General features: G+C 36.3%; 1 protein-coding gene and 1 long non-coding RNA gene across 4 annotated transcripts; one reads left to right on the forward strand and one right to left on the reverse strand.

Annotated features, from left to right (window-relative positions):
• The first annotated feature begins 931 nt into the window (after window positions 1-931).
• On the forward strand, window positions 932-20956 carry l3mbtl1 (L3MBTL histone methyl-lysine binding protein 1). Its single transcript, XM_026945062.3, is given in 23 exon segments — window positions 932-1142; window positions 1144-1164; window positions 2610-2712; window positions 5828-5967; window positions 6103-6247; window positions 8656-8800; window positions 11245-11377; window positions 11605-11650; window positions 11797-11885; window positions 12451-12555; window positions 13507-13642; window positions 14913-15004; window positions 15106-15263; window positions 15352-15428; window positions 15995-16080; window positions 16758-16868; window positions 17352-17493; window positions 17640-17742; window positions 18252-18446; window positions 18594-18643; window positions 19517-19674; window positions 19780-19842; window positions 19916-20956. Coding segments are annotated over 23 exon segments (2448 nt in total). The 5' UTR covers window positions 932-1124; the 3' UTR covers window positions 20048-20956.
• Window positions 6241-20020, reverse strand: LOC113545639 (uncharacterized). Of its 3 annotated transcripts, none has more exons than XR_004579679.2 (5): window positions 19904-20011; window positions 17596-17783; window positions 17316-17490; window positions 11730-11899; window positions 6241-8726 (listed from the first exon to the last, which is right to left on the reverse strand). It is a non-coding gene; the product is annotated as an uncharacterized LOC113545639 (long non-coding RNA). The 3 variants fall into 3 exon arrangements; XR_004579678.2 differs by lacking the exon at window positions 6241-8726 and adding an exon at window positions 11372-11622 and having other exon boundaries at window positions 17596-17757; window positions 19904-20020; XR_004579677.2 differs by lacking the exon at window positions 6241-8726 and adding an exon at window positions 11372-11622.
• Window positions 20957-21432: the final 476 nt, after the last annotated feature.

The raw sequence follows: 21432 nt of genomic DNA on the forward strand, positions 1-21432 counted from the left end.
TTTTATCTTTTTATTTAATGTTCTTTGTTGCTCTGAGCTGCAAATAAACAGGGTACAGAGAACAAAAAACCCTAGAACAAAATTTTTTTTTTTTTTTTTTTTTTTTTAAATCAGTAAGGGTTCCAAGAACTCTTAATTATCCAACAAACACTTCTTGGTTCTAAGATGTGTGTGTGTGTGTGAGAGAGAGTTAGCTGGGTGAGTGTGCTGTAGAAACTCCAACTTATTATTTCTCTTAATATCTAGAACCACATTTAGCTTCTTGGGAGAAGGTTCTTCAAGGTTCTTCAAGGTTTACTGGGTAATTAAGTTTTCTCAGTCTGTTATTGGATCCTATGTAGAACCTTTATGAGAGTACTACAGGTTCTAGAGAAGAAGAGAATAATGAGCAATCATTTTCACTTTGTACATACACACAGAAAAAAAGGTTCATTAAAAGTACTTTGCTTCTCAAAGGGAAACCTTACAAGGTCTTTGTAGAAAGCACTAACAGAAAGGGGTTCAAGTAGAACCTTTTTTATTTTTATTTATTTATTTATTTATTTTTTAAATCCTGAAATAACCCATCAAGGACCATTTTTGAGGTCTAAGAACCTTTAATTATCCGATGAACTTTTAAAGAACCCTTCAAGAACCATGTCGTACCAAACACCAACGAGCTCAGGTTCTGGATATTTTCTTCCTAATAATGAGCAATCATTTGGAGTTTGTATCTCACACACACCCTTAGAACCAAAAAATATATATATTTTTAAACTATTAAAATACAAATAAATAATAAACCTGGGTCTGAATAAATTTCCAGAGCAAACATTTATCTTAAAAAAAAAATTAAGTGTTCAGAATGCTTTCATTTAAAACTTTTCCTTCATAATTTTTTTTATTCTAACATTAAAAAAAATTATATATATTATTATTATTATTATTATTATTATTATTATTATTATTTAATTTTATCAGTTTGCTGTTAGAGCTGAGGTCTGAGCCTTAAGAAGAATGGTACTCACTCGTCTTCAGTGGCATATGGAAGTGTTTATGCAGCACAGCCGGTTTCTTGACAATGTATTTTATTTATTTAATTTATTTCTATGGAAGAGTGTGTTCTCGGGTGAGAAGTGACGCGCATGCGCAGTAGAGCTCTCCCCGCAGCAGGACGGAGCGCTGGTAAGAATAAACGGATTTGTTTTATATCCTATTTTAGCGCATTAGCCATCGATTTCTTACATTTCTAGAGATGGAAAAGAGACGAAACTGTCCATCATGTTTAATTTCTTTGCTATGAAGGAAAAAAAAATCCCCAAACCTGCCGGTCTGCGTTTTATTTCTTTATTTTTCTTTCTTTCTTTATTTAGCGGCTGAGGAATAAATGATTAATAATTAGCCATCAAGCTGAAATGAAATGAGAAAAGGATGAGATGATGTTTAAAAGCGTGTAATAAGCAGCAGTGGAGTGTGTTTAAAGCTCTGTTTCACACTGGCTGCTTAATATGATGCTGTAATGATGATAAGAGGAATGAGATTATATCCTGTATTTATGGCAGTAAATATTATAAATGTACATACAGGACTTCATATATTAAGATTTGTACATGTCCGCCATTTTGCTTTTATAATTCCACAATGATGGGAAATACAAGAAATCATACAGAGCTAGAAATAATGGCACCTTTATAGGCTACAGGGGAAAAAAGGCTTTTATTCTTCTGTATATGTAACACACTGCTTATTGGGTTTAATGTAAGTTAGAGGGTGTGTGTGTGTGTGTGTGTGTGAGTGTGAATTTTTTTTTTTTTTTTTTTTTTAGAAATTTGTGCTATCTTGCTCTCATTGTAAAGAAATAAAGGCTTTATAAGGTTTTCTTCCAGCTGACTGAGACAGACTGTGGTGTAATTCCTGTTTCTAGAAGAGAGATGCTAAAGGATGAAAAAAATCCTGCTGCTGGTGTCCATGTGATTAAATACTATAAAATCACCCCAATATTATCTTCTCTCTCTCTCTCTCTTTCTCTCTCTCTCTCTGTGTCTCTGTCTCTTTCTGTCTGTCTGTTTCTCTCTCTCGGTTTCTCTCTTTCTGTCTGTCTCTCTCTACTTCTCTCTCTGTTTCTCTGTCTGTTTTTCTCTCTCTCTCTTTCTCTCTCTGTTTCTCTCCATTTGTCTGTTTTTCTCTCTTTCTCTCTGTCTCTCTCTCTGTCTCTCTCTCTCACTCTGTCTGTTTCCCTCTCTCTGTTTCTTTCTCTCTCTGTCTTGGTTTCTGTCTCAATCTGTTTTTTTTTTTTTGTCACACACTGTCTCTCTGTCTCTTTCTTTCCATCTTTTTTTTTTATCCATTTCTCTCTCTCTAACTTGGTTTCTACCTGTCTCTGTCTATTTTTCTGTCACACACTGTCTCTGTCTTTCCCTTTCTTTCCATCTCTTTTTTGATCTGTCTTTCTCTCTCTTGCTGTTACTTTGTCTGTTTGTTGTTTTTTGTCATACACTGTTTCTCTCTCTCTCCGTTTCTCTCCTTCTGTCTGTCTCTCTCTCTGTCACACATTTACTTTCTCTCTCTCTCTCTCTCTCTCTGTCTCTCTGTGTCTCTCTGTGTCTCTCTTACACAAATGTCTCTTTGAGCGTCTTGTCATGACCTCCAAAGCGGATGTGGAAATCCTGCCAAAAGATGCAGATGCTCCTCAGCGGCCGAGACACCAGAACACCACCGCCATCCTCTTACCAGGTGAAATTCTACAACATGGCTTTGTACTTCATGCTACAATTTCAGAAACGGTACTAAACGGCACCTTTTCTTCAGTGTCCCTTTAAAGCGATTACTCTAAAAGCTGAATAAAGGTGCAGTTATGTACTTTACATCATTTTTAAGGCTACACTACATTCACAGCACCATGTGAAAGAGGTACTATAGAGAGTACCAACACAGTGACAACGAATGGCACCATTTAGTACCTTTTTTCTGGGAGTGTACAGTATATTATGCATGTGTTCATTGGTTTTGCAATAAATTGCAAGGATAAGATACAATATTCTGAAGAAAAACAATCAGCAAATAGATTTGTATTCGAAAAAAAATAGATATATATCTCTCCAAGATAAAGGTACTGATTTAAGGTACTTTTTCTTGTCACTGAGGTGGAACCATCAAGGGGAAATCTTTTGTAGTATGTTGTTTATTTTGTACCTATAAAGGTGCATGTGATATTAGCTTTTAAACTAAAGCTTTAAAAGGTACATCAGTGCTCCTTAAATTCAACTAGCCTATATTTATGTTTCTAGGTTAAAAAAAAAAGAAGAAAGATACTAAAGATACTTAAGATGTGCCCTTGATGGTATCATACCAGTGACAAGACTAAGTACTGTTTGGTACCTTTATTTCTTTTGATTTTAAATCATGATTCCACACTGGTGAATAAGAAACAGAGTAAACAAATGTAGTGTGTTTTCTTGTCCAGGAAGTGTAAATAGCCTACCAAATAAGGACATGTGGGTGGAGCTAGAAAAAGACCAGGTCCTTGATTGGTCAAACACAGTGTTCATGGATTTGTCCTGATTTATAAGGTGATTAGAAAGTTTACAGATATACCGAGAGATTCGTTTTAAACTGATTTATCATTAATCAGATGTGATTTTGGCGGCGTTGGGATTTTAAACACCTCAGCAAGGGGCGTAGCTACCTCAGGCGACTGGGTGGTGATGTCACTGTGTGGGCGTGGCTAGCGGCAATATCAAAGAGTTAAACTTCTCCATTTAAAAACTGAAACATTTTCGTTCTCAAACCCACAAAAATCTACTCCACATGGTTATGGGTTTTTTTTTCTGTTAAAACTTGTACACTAGTTTACATTGACCTGAGACTTTATTCTTATTAAATATCGCTTTTTATTTTGAATTTTTAAGTTAGGGTGATTTTCTATGTATTATTTATTTATTTATTTATTTATGCGCTCTGGAAAACTCGCTTTCTAGGCCATCCAATAAGATGAGTCTGATTTAATCATGTGATTATTCAGACGTCGCTAATTAACAGTTTAATCACATCCTTTGCTTAATTAACTCGAGTATGTCGTTTATAGCAGTGCAGCAGGTAAAAATATCAGGATGAATTTCGATCATAAACAGGAAAGTGAAGCTGAAAAGTGAAGAAAGAGAAGGAAATGAACTGGACAGTGATTAGATTCTTCTCTTTCCTCAGCTGCTTTAAGAGCAGCTTTCACAACGAGCTTAGCAAAAGCTAATTAATGGCTCTTTTTTCAAATGCACCTGCTAATTAATGATCTGTAATTTATTATATTAATCTGTAGATGCAAATGTTTGCTTAGAAAAGTCACTTATTGCCTGCAATCATATATTTGAATGCTAATTAATTTCATTTGCTGGAGAGTTTAGTAATATTGTGTTCTTTAGGAGGTTAGTTTTAGCTGAAATTAGATTTATTTATGTGCTAATTACAGTAAAGTCTGAGATCCGGTCCATTCCAGCGCTGAAATAATGCAGTTAGAGTCAAAACTGGACAGGACGCCCCTCTACCCCAACACACACACACACACACACTCTTTCTCAAGAATATCATTATTCTCTCACTTCTTTTGAGTTTCACTGTGACACTATCAGCAGTTTGTAGACATCACGACATTTCACTCCAAACTTACATCAAATGAATTTCTGTTGATAAATCTGTGCCATATTGTTTTTTGTTTGTGTTTGTTTGTTTTTTTGTGGATTTCTTCCTTTATTATTTTTGCTGTAACCTGTGTAGCTCTCTGTCTGATTGGTCCTAGTTAAAAAAAAAAACAACAAAAAAAAAACAAATAAATAAATAAATAAAAAGAAGCAATTATGCTAAATGACACAATTGACCTAAAAGTGTGACGTGACGAATCGACTGACTTTAATTTTGTCTCCGCGGTTTAGAAAAATGTTGCAAAAACTGGACAAATAACGTTTAAAGCCAGAGACAAATCCTGAAGACTATTAATGACGTTATATTTGTGTGTGTGTGTGTGTGTGTGTGTGTGTGTGTGTGTGTGTGTGAGAGAGATTTATTGCTTGTTTTGTGCTTTGCTATGAGTGTTAGATGTTCAGTTCTACCGCTTTACTGACTGTGTATGAAATATTAATGGCGTGAGAACGTACACGTGTAAATCCTTTGTCTATAAAGATAAATAACTTATAAATAAATGAAGTAGAACCCAAATGTGATGCTGAAGTTCCATCACAGACCCTCATCTCTCCTGCAAACTGCTCTGCGTGTCAGTGTGAACATCATTATTACAAACATACGAGTCGATTTCCTTAAAAAACGTGTATATTCTTTTAAAACCTCATCATTTTTCTGCTATTCTGTATATAATATAAAATCTACACCCTCATTCGTATCCTGATTGAGAATGATCTCACAGACGAGTTCCTCAAAATGTTGATCAGTGATTATTGGATTTAAAAAGACAAGCGTCTTCACAGTGAAATAAAGATTTTAATTCTAACATCCAAACACTAGATTTTTTTTTTCAGTATGCAAATGTATGCATATTTAATGAATGCCTCATTTGCACTAATTAAAAAAACACACTCTGAAAATAATTATTAATAAATAATTAATACTCGAGAATATCAGCAATCAACTGTAAGATTGTCATTATATTATTATTATTATTATTTATTTTTTCACCTGTAATGTTTTTTAAAAGCTTGGAACGGATCCATGATTCATGGATCTTCATGTCACAAATCAATAAAAATGCGTCTTTGTGAATAATTTAAAGAGTTAATTTTGTGACCTTGTTGAGAAAGTCATTTTTATAAAGATCTAATTTTTTATTTATTTATTTTTTTTAAAGCTTCCCCTCATCCGCTGCCGAAAGTGGACGTGTCCCAAACCACGGCAAAGGAAGTGACCCAGGTGGGCGGGACGTGCAGCATCGTCCACGTTCTGGAGTGGAAAGAGGGAATGGCGATTCTGCCAGGCAGCAACCTGAAGGTTAGAGAGAGACTTCTCCTGAACTTCATGATGTAGGTTTAGTGAAGGAGGTGAGCAGTTACATCTGGGATGGATATACTAACAGACCCTGTGTGTGTGTGTGTGTGTGTGTGTGTGTGTGTGTGTGTTCTGCAGCTGTGTGTGAGCGACAGCGGCACTCTGGAGGTGATCAGTCAGGGGAAAATGAGCTCAGCAAACCCTCTGGCTGATGGAGCTGCAACCAAAGTCGTGGATGGAGAACCCAAACAGGCGGTGAAACCCGGGACAGATCCTTCAGCAGGTCTGCAGTGTTCCTCTGATAAACTTGATGCCATGACACATCTTCTCACGGAGAACGTTCTCGTCCTAACTAGATTTATCCGAGTCTTCTCGGTTCTTCATGCTAGAATGTTCTGTAGTCTGGAAATTAGCGGTGTAACGATCTGACGATTTTGATTGATTCTTCGATTCGAAATGAATTGATGCAACAATCCTCAATGGATTATTACAGATCATAATTGATTATATACAGAAAAAAATATATTTTTAAACTGATGTGTAATTAATTAACATGTTAGCAAGATGATTTGGTTGATACTTTTAAAATAGTCTTTCTCTACATCATCATCATTTGCGAATTAACGGAAGGTGTTCCTCAGATTCTGAACATATTTGACCACATGTCGCTCAGAGGATATAAAATTCGATCAAACCGCATCACGTTTTAAAGTATTAATCAGTATTAGGTGAGCTTAAAGTCTCTGATATCGGTACTGAAAATGGAAAAACGCGATCAATACATTGGTACTCGACTACATGCACATTTGGGAATCAGATCAAATTTTATACAAATATGATTTCGTATAGAATCGTAGCAGATTTGCTGGTATCGTTAAATATCAAGTCGTTACCTTATGAATCGAAATTGTATTGTATCATATCGCATGGACGTCTGAGGTTTACGGCACTACTGGAAATTTTACGGTAATTAGCAAGTGGATGAGACGTTGATGCTCAGGGCGGACATCAGTCTCTCTCAGGAACCATTTGCTTATTACCGTAATTTCTAGACTATATGACTTTTTAACAGTTCTGTAACTTGTACAGCAACATAACTCTTATTATTATTATTATTATTATTAATAGTCGTAGTAGTACTCAATGACACTGTATAGCTACATACATAAAATCATGTAATAACAATGACTAATAAAATTTTAAATAAAGGAAAAGGAATAAAAACCAATAATAAAACTAAGAAAATTACATGTTTATATAACGGAGGTAAAACATAGCAAACTAAAATGCAGAGAGCACATACAGTGGGGTCCAAAAGTCTGATTCTACATTGAAAATCTGGGATTTTATTTTATTTAAAGTTGTAAATAAACAAAGTTTTAGAATGTTAAAACTTGTAAAACAAACAAAAGAAATGTGCAACATCTCGAATATTGAAGATTCTGCGGCATTTCTAGGTATTTAAATGTGATATTGAGCAGGTTAACTGCTTTGTAGAGAAGGTCAGAGTTTCCTCACATCTAATCTCTTCTACTGAAGCGTGTGATCAGACAACACTCTGATGGATCTGATCTAAAATGGCTCATCAGGTTTTACACAAACTTGTGGAGTCTGTGCCAGTTTGAGTGCACGCTGTCATTAAAGCAAATACAAATACTAAGAAACTCTGAAATTCATGTAAATATTTCTAAGATTCTGCTTTTCACTCTAGTAGTTGCTGATAATATCATCAAATTAAATATTTAATTAAATATTAAATATTTGGACCTCACTGTATATTAACCCAAAGCAACTGTTATATAACATGGCAGATAGTTAGTGTTATTACGGCAGCTCTGCTACTCCAGGAGTTACGGTAGTTAAAGAAAAAAAAGTGTTTAATGGCGACGTAACGGACCAGTCGGTATGAATCATGTTTGCGTGTTTTCTGGATACGAGTACGAAACGGTTTTCATTTGCATACGAATTTACGGTCCTCTGCTGTTCCTGTTTCGTTCACGTAACATTCTTCTTCATAACACTTTCATTTTTATTTAACTCTCATACTCCATTGACTATATTCTCCGGATTATAAAACATTCTGTTTGCCCTCTAGAAGGTTCTACATTTTTTTTTTTAAAATGTACATATTATATATTTTCCCCGATTTGTTAGTGTTATTGCAGTAGCTGTGTTAGTTACGGGATATAGTTATAGGAGGGTGCGTTCTTATAACCAGGTTATTCTCCAGGTCTGAGGGATTAAAATCAGAACCTACACTAAAATGTAACTCAAATGGGACAAAAAAAAAAAAGCCAGATTACGTCAATTTGATCTCTGAAATGCCCTAGAGAGTACAGATGCTGTGTAAAATAAAAATGTGTTCTGCATTAACAGACTACATCATGGATTTTTGTGGGAGGAGTGTAATATTCTGGAGCAAAAAAGACAAAAAAAAACAACAAAAAAACGAACAAACAAAAAAAAAAGATTTTATAAATAAATACAGATGTATGCTTGTCCATAGTTAATAGTTAAGTTTAATGTTGTGGAACGGATTAATTTAGCTGCGTTTTATTTATCCAGAATAAAGACGTTGGAATTAAGCAGCAGCCAAACATCAGTCAGTAAATTCTGTTTATCCATAACGACGTGTTGGTGTTTGTCACGTCCTCTCTCCATACTGATCAGAAGTGTGTGTTGCGTCTCTAGATGTCCAGGCCGCGTGTGTCGATGGCGGTCGGCTCATTAAAGTTAACTCAGAGGTCCAGGAGAACTCGGTTCTGCACAAGAACAGCGATCAGATGATGAAACGCACCTACACCGAGGAGCTCCGGCGAGATCCAGCACCTGACAGGTGACTAAACTCTAAACACACACTGAGCCGATACTGACTTTCTCAAATACAGGAACGAAATTTACACTTTACTCCACTGATACACAGAGCAAATACATCTATTTTTCAGTTTATCTACAAAACACAAATCTGTGTTTATTTAAAGGCATCAACATGCAGTTAATTTATTTGAATTAGTCTAATTAAAGTGTTTAAAGACTCAACATCAACATATGTTCAGTATTTCCTACCTGTAATTAGTTTTCATTTACTATTTGATACAAAAAATGGAAGAAAATATGAAACCAAGCTTACAGGAGTTCACATTAAATGTGTCCAGTGATGTTATGAAGAAAAATAAAGCTTGGAAAGAAGTAGCGGAGATCATTGGTGCTTCTGGTGAGAGGACGTAGCTAGTACAGTTAACTCGCTTTGTTAATATAATCTGTGAATTAAGCTTAGACGAAGCTTATTATTATTATTATTCATATTATTATTGTTGTTGTTGTTGAGGATAAATAATTGACTATTGCACCTTTATGTATCGTGATATGATATTTTTAACATCCAACTCATTACGCACTGCAAAAAAAAAAGCAAAAAAAAAAGCAAAAAAAAAAGCATCTATGCAGTGAAAACATCTTGAACACGGATAAATGTATCTAGTAATTCTCATTATGAAATTATTTAAAAAAAAAAAAAAAACATTTTATATATATATATATATATAATCTACTCCTAGACTTATTTTACTAATTTACTGATCAGGTTAGAAATGGTATTTTTATTATATTTATTATTTTTTTTCTGCGTAAACTGCATAAGCACTAGGAGCTCGGATATTTACACTTTAAATCATTACTCCTGAGGAAAAAGGCTGAGAAGTTCATTTAAAACACTCGTGTTTAGAAATCACACATTTCAGACAAAGAATGTAATTTAGACGCTTTAACTGGAAACGTTCTGTTTTTCCCCTCCAGGTCGTGCTGGGGTTTTGTAACGCTGCGCAGCGAGCTCGTGAATATTTCATGTCACACCCACACGATGTGAAGTTGTATAATAAGAGCTGTAAAGGCGGCTGCACTCGAGCTTGTTAAAGTAGATTCGCTTCACAATCAGCTGCTTTTTATAACTCTGACTCACCGACGCTGAACCGATGCCTCACGGCTTCCTGAAACACAAATCATTTCACATTTGTCCGGTTTATTACATCAAATCAAAGCCTCTAGGAATTCAACACTGTTAGTTATTAAAGAATTAAAAACTTCTGCCATATGAAGTTGTATTTTTGCCTCGAGGATTTAGATTAGAATTTTGTAAAATCTATAATAGCTCTGAAATTGTATGTGAGGAATCATGCATTTAACACAAAATAACTCTGTTAGCGTAGGAAAATAATCCATGCCGAAAAAAGTGCATTATTTTTGTATAACCGCAGTCTGAGGTGCGTTATTCCACTTATACCTCAGCGATTTGTCAACAATTACAATGATTCATTTATTCATGACCAACATGTCACACGTTTTAACACGTTAATAGTTAAGTTTAATGTTGTGGAACGTCTGCAAAACAAGTTCCTGTTCTCACTTACGTCATAGCTGCGATAAACAGTCGTTTCTTCAGCAGCATTTTCTTTTCTCTCTTTCTATATATATTAAAAAAAAAAACACAGCTTGGAGAAACTAAAAATAAATAAATAAATAGATAGATAAATTAATAATAATAATAATAATAATAATGTCCTGAAGAAACTTCGCAAAGCACCATGACTGTTACTAAGCACTGACACTGGAGACTCCTTCCATAAAGGTTAAATAAATATCTCCTAACCAAAAAAAAAAACCAAACTGTAGCATATTAACAATTATACATTCTCCTTTCTTAAACACCATCATGTTTTTTTTTTTTTGTTTTTTGTTTTTAAATCCATTTATTATTAGTGTTAAATTATGTGAAGTCTCTGTGAACGAGCTGTTACTATAGAAACGATAACGTACTAGAACGAGGGCATTAATATAAACCTGTCGTTCATGTTACAGCCTGAACTACGGTCCGAGACGTGCTACGGAAATGATGCACACCTTCTGACCAATCAGATTCGAGCATTTAGCCGCGTTGTTGTAAAAGATGTTTTAAAGTTGAATTAAATCAAACTGAATCTGTTCCATAATTTGACTTACAATTGTAACGTTTTAAAACTAAACTTTCATTTTAAAATAATTAGATTCACAAAATTCAAATTTAGTTTACTAATTTGCTACATCTGAGCAAATAACAACAACAACAATAATAATAATAATAATAATAATAATAATAAATTCTAAGTGATTATTTCAGCCAATCATCCTTCAGGGAATAATCGGAAGCCCAAATTGATATTCAATTTTATTTAATTGAATTTATGTTATATAATTTCAGTACCAGAGACATATAATGATTTATAAACGTTATAACGTTATTTCCAGTCTGACAGGAAGTGAGAGGGGTTTGGAAGCAGGAGTGATGTCTCGCGACCCGGAACTCCTGAAGCCGATGAAGAAGAGGAGGAGGAGGGATTATTTAAGCCCCTCTGAGGAAGACTCCGAGCCTGAGCCGATGGTACGACTTAAACAACGGTATCGTCTTAGCAACAGAGTCATTACAGTTAACTAAAACCAACGTAATGAATAAAATATGAATATTCAAATTATCTGGGTCTGCACTAATCAAATATAACGTGATCAATAAGCAGTGAATAGTGCTGCTAGTTCCAGCTCCGAGTACCATTAGTTCCTGTGCAAAGCCTGGAAATGATTGTTTTTTGTAATTTTTTTTTGTTATGTAAGGAAGGGAAAGCTGAAGATCTAAAAACAGAAGGACAAGAAAAAACAGGTGTGTGTAATTTCCACCCATGTTTTTATAATTATTTATGCTAATAAACTGCACACTGGCTGAAGGAAGTGTTCTGTACCATGTGAGCCAGTTGCTGTTCGGTTCTGCGGTACGTGATGATCTCAGGAGTGTGTTTATCTGCGCAGGAACAGACGCTAAAGCCGAGTCGTGGTCGTGGGCGCAGTATCTGGACGAGCAGAAGGCCGTTGCAGCTCCGGCCAAACTCTTCCAGGAGGTACAGACTGTTTCCTTAGAAATGTAACGAAGCAAAGAATATGATAATCGAAATCACCATAAACAAAGATTATTAAAATTCTTCAATACTAAAAGGACAAATTGGATGAATTTTTGGTAGTTTGACGCAGATTCAGTCAGAAAGTCTAAAGTTTATTCCTGAATGATTCTCAAATAGTTTTAGTTTTCTTCCAACACTTGATATGTAAACCTTTTTTTTTTTTTTAAACTAGAAAATCATAAAAAATATTACTATATTATTGAGTCCTGATTGCTTCATTGCTTCATATAATGTTTGATCATTATATTATAAACTTGTTAAATAAAATCTACAATAACTGAATATGCAATTATTGTAGATTTTATGTACAAGTTTATAATAACAGCATATTTAGTCAACAAAAATTTAAGTAAATAAATAAATTACCTTAAAATTGGAATCAAAGTTCAGTTCTGTATTAACAATAATAATAATAATAATAATAATAATAATAATAATATATTTAGTAGTAGTTAAACTTTGTTCAGTCTGTAGATTTTTAACTCGGTTGTTTTTGTCCATAAAGTCACAGCGAGTTCCTGAAAGTCCCAACAACTTTAATCAGGGCATGAAGTTGGAAGGTATCGACCCCCAACATCCCTCCATGTACTTCGTCCTGACTGTGGCTGAGGTACAGTGTGCGTTTTACACACACACACACACACACACACACACACACACATGTCTGTGTGAAACATTGACACAATTCTGAAACATTCAGCACCGCCTCTTTTTGAAATCTTGTAATACAGTAATAAAAATTAAAGACAGTTATTCAATTAAATAATGTAGCATGTACTTTTAGTTAAAAATGATCACGTAAAAATAATTAAACTTGCATACAGTCAACAATAATTAATCTGAATTAAAGCGGCATAGTTTTAGTCAGCAATAAAAATTAAATGGAGTAATTCGATTATATAATAAAATTAAATTTATATAGTTTTTATCGTGTGTGTGTTTGTTAAACATAAACAGATGGGAAACACGTTGCATATGTACAAAAAATCATCCTTGGTAAATATGAAATACATGCACAAGGACGATACGATGACTCCAGTATAATCTAATCAATAAAAAAAACAGCAAGCACTGATTTTAAGAAAAAATGTAAACGTTATAATATATAATATATGTAAATGTTACTGTATAATATTGTTGTTTCAATCTGCAATACAATATTAATTATAGCTGATGAAGTGGCCAAGCAATTTTTAGCCGCATCCTTTAGCAATGAGGGAAAACCAAGGCACTACTGGGACCCAAAGAGATGCAAAATTTCACGATGTTGCCTCACTTCCTGTTTTTAACAGCCCTCCGAAGCTGCAAATGAATTACAAGGTTATTTGTTAACGTTAGATCATGTTGCTAAACATTTGTGACATTTTTTTGTACATTATGGATATAGAAGAAGCAAAAACATTCGAAAATAAAAATCAAAATGGTGGATCAAAGAATCAGAGGAAAGTGGAATCACGTCCAGCTTTGCCCTGCTGGTGGGACGGACGCTCTTTCGTCCTGATGTTTTACAAAGCTACACGTCCTTTTAGCATTTTCAGCCGTAACTCATTTCGCTCTGCAGGTTTGTGGTTACAGATTACGGCTCCATTTTGACGGTTACTCGGACTGCCATGACTTTTGGGTCAACGCTAACTCCCCTGATATTCACGCTCCGGGCTGGTGTGAGAGCACAGGACACAAACTACACACTCCTAAAGGTACGCAACTCCGTCCATTACCAACAACACTATACGTAAAATAGTGGGCGGAGTCAATTCTAATGGACTAATTTATATCCTTTTTGCTTCAGCAACAGAGATTGTGTGTGAATTAATTCCACTTAAGTCATTAAATATGCAGAAGCCTGTTTGTGCTATCGGAAGAAAAAATTACACCATTATATAAACAATGATGACAAATTTTTACCAAAATTTTGACTTAATATCAGTAAAGTTGGTTTTATATTAGATTTTTTAAAATATTAGATTTACCTTCTGAACAAACACGTCTACACATTTTTTTTTGACACTTATGTTGTGTTAGTCTTTTTTTTTTTTTTTTTAATGCATCTCACCAACTTGAATAAGTATTGTATACCTGGTGCATAATTACACACGTATGATGAAAATCAACTATAAAAACAACATTACAAATGAGAAACGTCTTTGACTTGATAAATTATTTTACTTTCCCAGAAGTAGCAGAACATGCTTCTCACCAGAGCACCTTCTCACCTTCTCAAATAAAAGATTTGTCTAAATCGTCATAAAATTTTTTAACAACGCATAATAGTCATTTATTTATGTATTATCTATTATTATACGCTCTTATACCACTGCGCTGTTGAATTCTGATTTGCTTGAAGGTGTTGATTATGTAACATATATGGAAGGAGTCTCCAGTGTCAATGCTCACTAACAGTCAGAGGTAAAGCTGTAAATTTAAGTTTTCCGACATTTTCAGGACAGAGGAGTTTACGCGTCTTTGCGGTTTCTCGGTAACGACTGCAGTTTATTTTTATCTTATTAACTTTGAGAGAGAAAAAGAGCCTTTTATAGCTGCTCTAACGTAAGTGACAACAGGAACTAACACACGTTTCACAGATGTTACATGCAACTATAAACGAATACAAAGTACGTGTTGTTCTTTTTTAAATAGCAAATTGTAGCTGTGAATTGCTGTGGTATAAAAGGAATAAAACACTTCTGGTCACGATCTCAAGGTGGTAACAGTAACTCTGCTTCTTCACGCCACTGTATTGTCGTGTTGTTCGTGTGCGCACCTCAACTCCAGCTTGTCTGAGCACAAAGTATCTGCCAAAGTAAATGTTGTGATAAATGGAAATCAATTTTAAAAATTTGGGGAGAATAATTAACTAGCTGCTGAGATCTCGATGTCAGACCTTGTTTTTTTTATTTATTTATTTTTTTAAACATCTAAAGCTACAATAGAAACGTTTGGAGCTCTAACACCATCACTATTTTATAGGGTATAAGGAAGAGGAGTTTTCTTGGTCCAGCTATTTGAAGCTCACCAAAGCACAAGCCGCCCCGAAGGAATTGTTCACCAACCCGGGCAACGTAAGTCTTACACTCTGAAGCACAGAACTGTGGGTTAAAAGAAAATAATAAAAAAATGTAAAAAATCTGCTCGAACAAAATGTACTTTGTTTCTCACACAGATCGAGACGGACGAGGAACACGGTTTCCAGGTCGGCTTAAAGCTGGAAGCTGTGGACCGCATGAACCCGTCTCTCATCTGCGTCGCCACGGTGACGGACATCGTGGGCAAACGATTTCTTGTGCACTTCGACAACTGGGATGATACGTACGATTACTGGTGTGTTACTAACTCTGTGTTCTACACTGTTTTCACTGTTACTCCAGTCATTAATACTCTAACAGTGTTCTGCGTTTTCGTCTGAAAGGTGCGATGCCCGAAGTCCGTACATTCACCCCATTGGCTGGTGTAAAGAGAGAGGCCTCGCCCTCACACCTCCACAAGGTGAGTCACTGCTTTAACATCCTGTACTGTTGATATAAACACCAGTACATTTTCACCACTAGCTCTATATAATATAAATTCTGTCTGCTTAGAGAAATCTTTATATCGTTAGCGTTTGTACTGCAGCGAAAATGAAATTTCAGTTTAGTGTTTGTCCCGTTATTGTTACCGCCAGTTAGCTTTCTGTCATGGTACGTTTCTCGTTTCTAGTTACATCCTTGGCGTGTACATATAATGAAAAGAAAGTCATTATAATAGTTTCATGAGATTTGAAATGCTAAAGTGAATTGAGGTTTTATAAGCAGCTTTATAAAGCTAACTACTTTCAGCCTCATTACAGATTTTTTAATACTTTATTATTATTATTTTTTTTTTATAAGCTAACACTAGCGTGCCCTCCAGTAACGGTCCTGTAACTACTGGAGTAGCACGACTACCATAATATGCTAATAAATGTGCATTAAAATTAGGGAAATGAAATTTGCAGGAAAAGTGACTCACAATCCAGAAAACATGGTCAAATTGACTTAAAATGAGATTTACTTTTGCAAACTTTGACTTTCCAGATTATCCCGAGCCGGGTCGGTTCTCCTGGGAGCGTTACCTGGACGAGACCGGATCCACAGCGGTGCCTGCGGACGCTTTTACAGTGGTGCATAAACAAAAAAAACAAACATCCCATAATACTCGTTTCCCAAAATACAGACATGATTGGCATTACAGTCTGACCAAGATATGACTTTTAATCCTGTTTCATCGTTCCTTTTTCTTTACCCCAAATGATGCTGATTAGAAACCAAACATGTCTTAACTTCTTAGCTACGAAGTTAAAGTAGCTAATAGTCGAAGAACGCTTACAGCTACTGATTTAGCGTTTCTCCTGTCGGCGTTGTGGAGGTGTTCAGTGTCTCGAACAGATTCACTGATGTGGTTTCTGACTGTTATCTATAAGAACAAAAGTATATTACAAAAAAAACCCGTCAGTTTGGGGGCGTGGCCTAAAGTCTGAAGGAGTCTTGTATATTAGAACTAACTCAGAACAGTTTTATCTGTATTTAAACATCTTTTAGGGTGAGTTTGTGAATATTTAGGTTGAATGGTGATAAACTGGTGGCTATAAGCTTCCATTAATTCTTAGTTACATTAACTTTGCAGCGCCAGCGCAAAAAAAATTAAATGTCAGACATGTAATAGGTCTTGTGTACACTTCATTTTTTACAGAAATTAAAACATAAGAAAGCCAATGAAAGTGATTTTTGTCTTTTTAAGGGTGTTGTGTGTAAGGTAAGCTTATTCTCTCACTCTCTCTCTCTCTTTACCCGGATGTAGCGTCCTCCTCACGGCTTCCAGGTGAACATGAAGCTGGAGGTGGTGGATAAGAGGAGTCCGGCGCTGATCCGTGTGGCCAGCGTACAGGAAGTGGACACGCACAGGATTAAAGTGAGCGTGGTTAAACGTTAAAAGTTTAGTGTTTCATCGTACAGGTTGGATTGAAGAAAATTAATCCCGCTAGATGCGTTTATATTTTTTGTAAATCAGGCAGCAGATGATCTCCACTTGGACGTGACAAAAATAAACATAATGCAAATGACTGCAGTATTTTCAGCGTTATGATACAGAAATACTGCTACATGTGTCTTTTTGTAGTATTACAGCAGTATCTTGTTTATAATCTTTATAGCAGCTGTACTACGAGATCTACGGAAGGTGGGGAAAAAAATTATATTCGAGTCGCAACAAAAAGCAGATGATAAATAATTTGAGGTACGATATTACATGTAGGAGTGACACTGAGCAGGAAAGTGTCTTTTCAGTCATGTTTTCAACTTTCCCCTTTGGATCATCCTTTTATTTCTTTATTTATATCTCTTATTATTTATGACTTACAGGATGTGGTTGGAAAACTGTGTTTTTAACCATCAGATCCATTTTGACGGTTGGAGTCATGTGTATGACGAGTGGGTGGACTCGGATCATCCTGATATTCACCCTGTAGGATGGTGTGAGAGCACGGGTCATCCTCTAAAACCTCCTCCCTCGATCCCGCCCAGCGTCCCGCCGCCTGGTGAGACACACACACACACACACACACACACACACACACACCAGCATTGCGATCGCCTGTGAGAGTTATTGGTGGATATTCAGCAGTTGTACGGTTTTGTACATGCATGCTGAACGTGGAGTTTAACTTCACGCGTCTTCTTTTAGGTCCGAGGGAAACCGCAGCTGCAGCTCCGCCCAGTTTCACCTCAACGCCGTGTAAAAGCGGCCCGAATTCCCGCAGCAACTCCAAATACAGCTTCCACAACAGGTCAGTCTGCTTTCCCTGCACAATCCAGCCAGAAACGCTACCTAAATGTTTAATGAAAACAAACTCTAAGCTTATTATGAGTCCTGACTCGTGAACAGCAAAAAAGTTTCCCGTGTTTGGTGGGTTTATTTTCGTATTAAAAGTTACCCATAACTTTATCAAGCAATTATGTTTTATAAGCAATTACAAGTCAAAGTGAAAAATGTTCGTCACTGCAGCAGTTTTGTGGTATTCATTTCAGAATCTGGGTTAGCCAATGACTGATAGGAATGTTACTGCATCATAAAATACAAGAGCCAATCATCTTTCAGTATGCAAATACAGGCCATGCAACACCAGTTTACTAAAGAAGGGGGCGGGGCACAAGCTGAATCTGGGCCTTTGAAATTTGCATATTCGTAGATTATGAATTTCTTTCGTCTAATTTTTTTTATTGCCACAGCATTTGTTGTAATTTACGACTTGCACATGTGTGTAATTCCTGCTTGATCTGTGAATCTGTGAAACAGGAAGTGCCCTACTCCTGGGTGTGATGGCTCAGGTCATGTGACCGGACGTTTTACAGCGCATCACTGTATATCTGGCTGCCCGTTGGCTGAGAGGAATCAGGGGCGGGTCAAAATGGACCTATCGGATACAGAGGGATCCAAACGCAACCTCCTAGTCTTTGGCCAGCGGGCTAAAAAGTCTCGCTACCATGGCAGGTGATTAAATACTTAAAAACCCGAATATCTTCCTGATTAGGGAGTAAGAATAGATTATAATCGAAGTTGCTTAGTGCGATGCTGATTTTTTTATTAACTGAATATAATAAATTAGCTAATGCATTAATGTTTTCTATTTTTTTCCAGGATTGGACGCCCTCCGAAATATCGAAAGAATCAACCACGAGCCTATCAAAGTGAGTTTCTTGTTTTATAATCAGATTCACCAGAAACACTGATGAAAATAAAGCTAAACATTTTGTCCCCGATAAAGACGATGACCCAAAGAGATGACGAGGAGAATGAAGTGTCAGGAAAAACGCTAATAAATAAGATGACAGTCAGTGAGCAAACTAACAAATTCATCATTTTGTACACTACTGTGCAAAAGTCTTGGCACCATAATGTTTTTTTTTAGTACAAACTTTGTTATAGATGTTTATTTTCTGACTTCTTCATTATTGATTCAGTACAAAAACATTTTAGATTCCAAACATTAGTTTTCCAGCACAAAATGAAACGTTACAGAAAAATGTTTGTATGTCAGTAAAGAAAGCAGCAGATTCCATAAGAGACACTTTTCAGATAAAAACATAATGAAGGCTGCTGGGTTTCGCTGCAGAAATAAGAAGCGAGTCGACAGTCAAAGTCTCCAGAAGAACTGTGGCTGCTTCTGCAAGATGCTCAGTAACACTTCCAGCTCATTTCCTTAGAAAACTGCACACACTGCACCTCAGATACTGCTTTATTTATTTAAAGTGAAGGATCATCACACCAAATATTGACTTTATTTCATTTATTACTGCTCTTTATAGGACTGTTTTTTTTTAATGTAGAAACATTTAATTTCATTATTTTTGAAGGCATCGTTGCTCTACAGCATTTCTTTACATGTGCCTAAGACTTTTGCACAGTAATATATATTATACTGGCTTGTGTCCACAGCACAGAGAGACTCAGAACCATTAATTTTGCCTTTTAAAGAGTAAATTTAATGCTTAGACTTCACCATTAAGCGCTTACATGTTCTGTTGTTCAGACGTGTGTGTATTTGCGTGTTTGAGTTTCAGACATGACTTCGGAGAGCATGTATCCCTCCCTGTTCATGTCGGCGCTGAGTGCGAGCTCAGATCGGACGCTCTCTCTCTGCTGGGAGCAACACTGCAAGCTCCTGCCTGGTGTTGCAGGAATTCACGCCAGTCAAGTAGCTACGTGGAGCGTAGATGAGGTAGGCGTCTGTTACGCGGTTAGAAATAATTTTAGAGACATTGTGTTACCAGATCCATGATGTCTTGAACAACTGTTCAGTCTGCTGTTCTTATTCTTTTTGCAGGTATTCGGCTTTGTGCAGAATCTTATCGGCTGTGAGGAGCAGGCGCGGCTTTTCAAAGACGAAGTGAGTACCGTGTGATATTAGACTCTTCACCTCTGTTTAGAATTAACTGAAAAGAAAATACCTTCCTCTGCAGATGATAGACGGAGAGGCTTTTCTCCTGCTGACTCAAATGGATATAGTGAAGATCATGAGCATCAAGTTGGGACCAGCCCTGAAGATCTACAACGCCATTCTGATGTTCAAGAGCACTGATGAAGGACTGTAGTCGACTTTGACTCCTCAGTGCTGTGCCATGTTCTCATCCACCACCCATCATGTGTTTGGTGTTTACTGCTGTCCCCACCAGAGAGAGAGAGAGAGAGAGAGAGAGAGAGAGAGGGAGAAAGGGAACAAAAAAAAAAAAGAGACACAAACACCAGAAAAGAAAAAGTAAAGCATAACTGAGCCCAAATGGATGCTGCTGTATTTTTCCAAAATGCTGAATGATATGAAGTGTTAAAAATGGACCATCATGGTTCCTCATTCTTCTTTCTGCTACAGTCAACTCGGTAACTTCACGTCTGAGTTACGATTTTTCCCAGATCACAAATTACTTTTAACAAAAATCCAGATTAATAATTCCATTGCCCAGGGGGAAAAAAATGATGCTATAACAGCAGCACTTAATGGCGTTTGGGTCATCGTTCTGTCGATATGTTTACAAAAAAATAACACTATTAGTCCTATATGGACTTTTGTATTAGAAATGGAAAGTTGATAGCTATATTTTTAAAAAGATTTTAGGAATTACATGCCTTTATAAACAAACTATAATAGGATGACAAACTTTAAATACTCAAAACACTTTACATATTGAGAATTTAAGCAGATTTCCCTTTTACAGGAAGAAAAAGAAATAGGAAGGAATAGTTTGATACAAAATATAAAAGGTGGTGTGGTACATTTTCTCATCCTGAAGTTTAAGAATAGTTAGCTGATGAGGTTAAACCCTAAACCCCACAGTAACGTGGCCCTCCTGCGCCCTCGTCGACTTAACAGCTGCTCCGTTACTCTGTTAGATCCCTTAGAGGGACGAAGGAATGAGCTGACACAGGTAGGAGAAGGACGTGCCCAGAAATCATTGAGAACTGATGATGAGCAACGTCATTTCCAAATCCAAAAGAAAAAATAAAAAGATGAAAAATGTGCAACTGTAATCCAAAGCAATAAGATAGTTTGAAATATAAGGCTGGTTTGGTGGTGCAGTAGGAAGTGTTGTTATTTCACCGCTTCGATCCTGAGCTCGGGTTACTACCTGTGTAGAGTTTCAGATGTTCTCCCAGGGTCCATGTGGTTTTCCTCCAGGTTCTCCAGTTTCCTTTCACCACCCAAAAAAACAAGCCAGTAGATGAACTGGTGACTCCAAACTGCCCATGATGTCCCATCCAGAGTGTGTTCCTGGTATAGAGCATTTACTGAAGAGGACAGAACTGTAGATGTAATCCATGATGAGGGTCAAATCATAAGCAAGGCCAGAATCAAGGTCAAAACAGATAAAAGGAGATCAATACTGATATCTAGTCCAATGCTGCGTTCATGACCAAGTGGGAACTGGGACGATTCCGAACAGTAGGAAAGCTCTGTTTGAATAGCTCTCCACCTCGTAATTCC

Source organism: Pangasianodon hypophthalmus, chromosome 16 (assembly GCF_027358585.1).
Source record: "Pangasianodon hypophthalmus isolate fPanHyp1 chromosome 16, fPanHyp1.pri, whole genome shotgun sequence".
Taxonomy (NCBI): Eukaryota; Metazoa; Chordata; class Actinopteri; order Siluriformes; family Pangasiidae; genus Pangasianodon; species Pangasianodon hypophthalmus.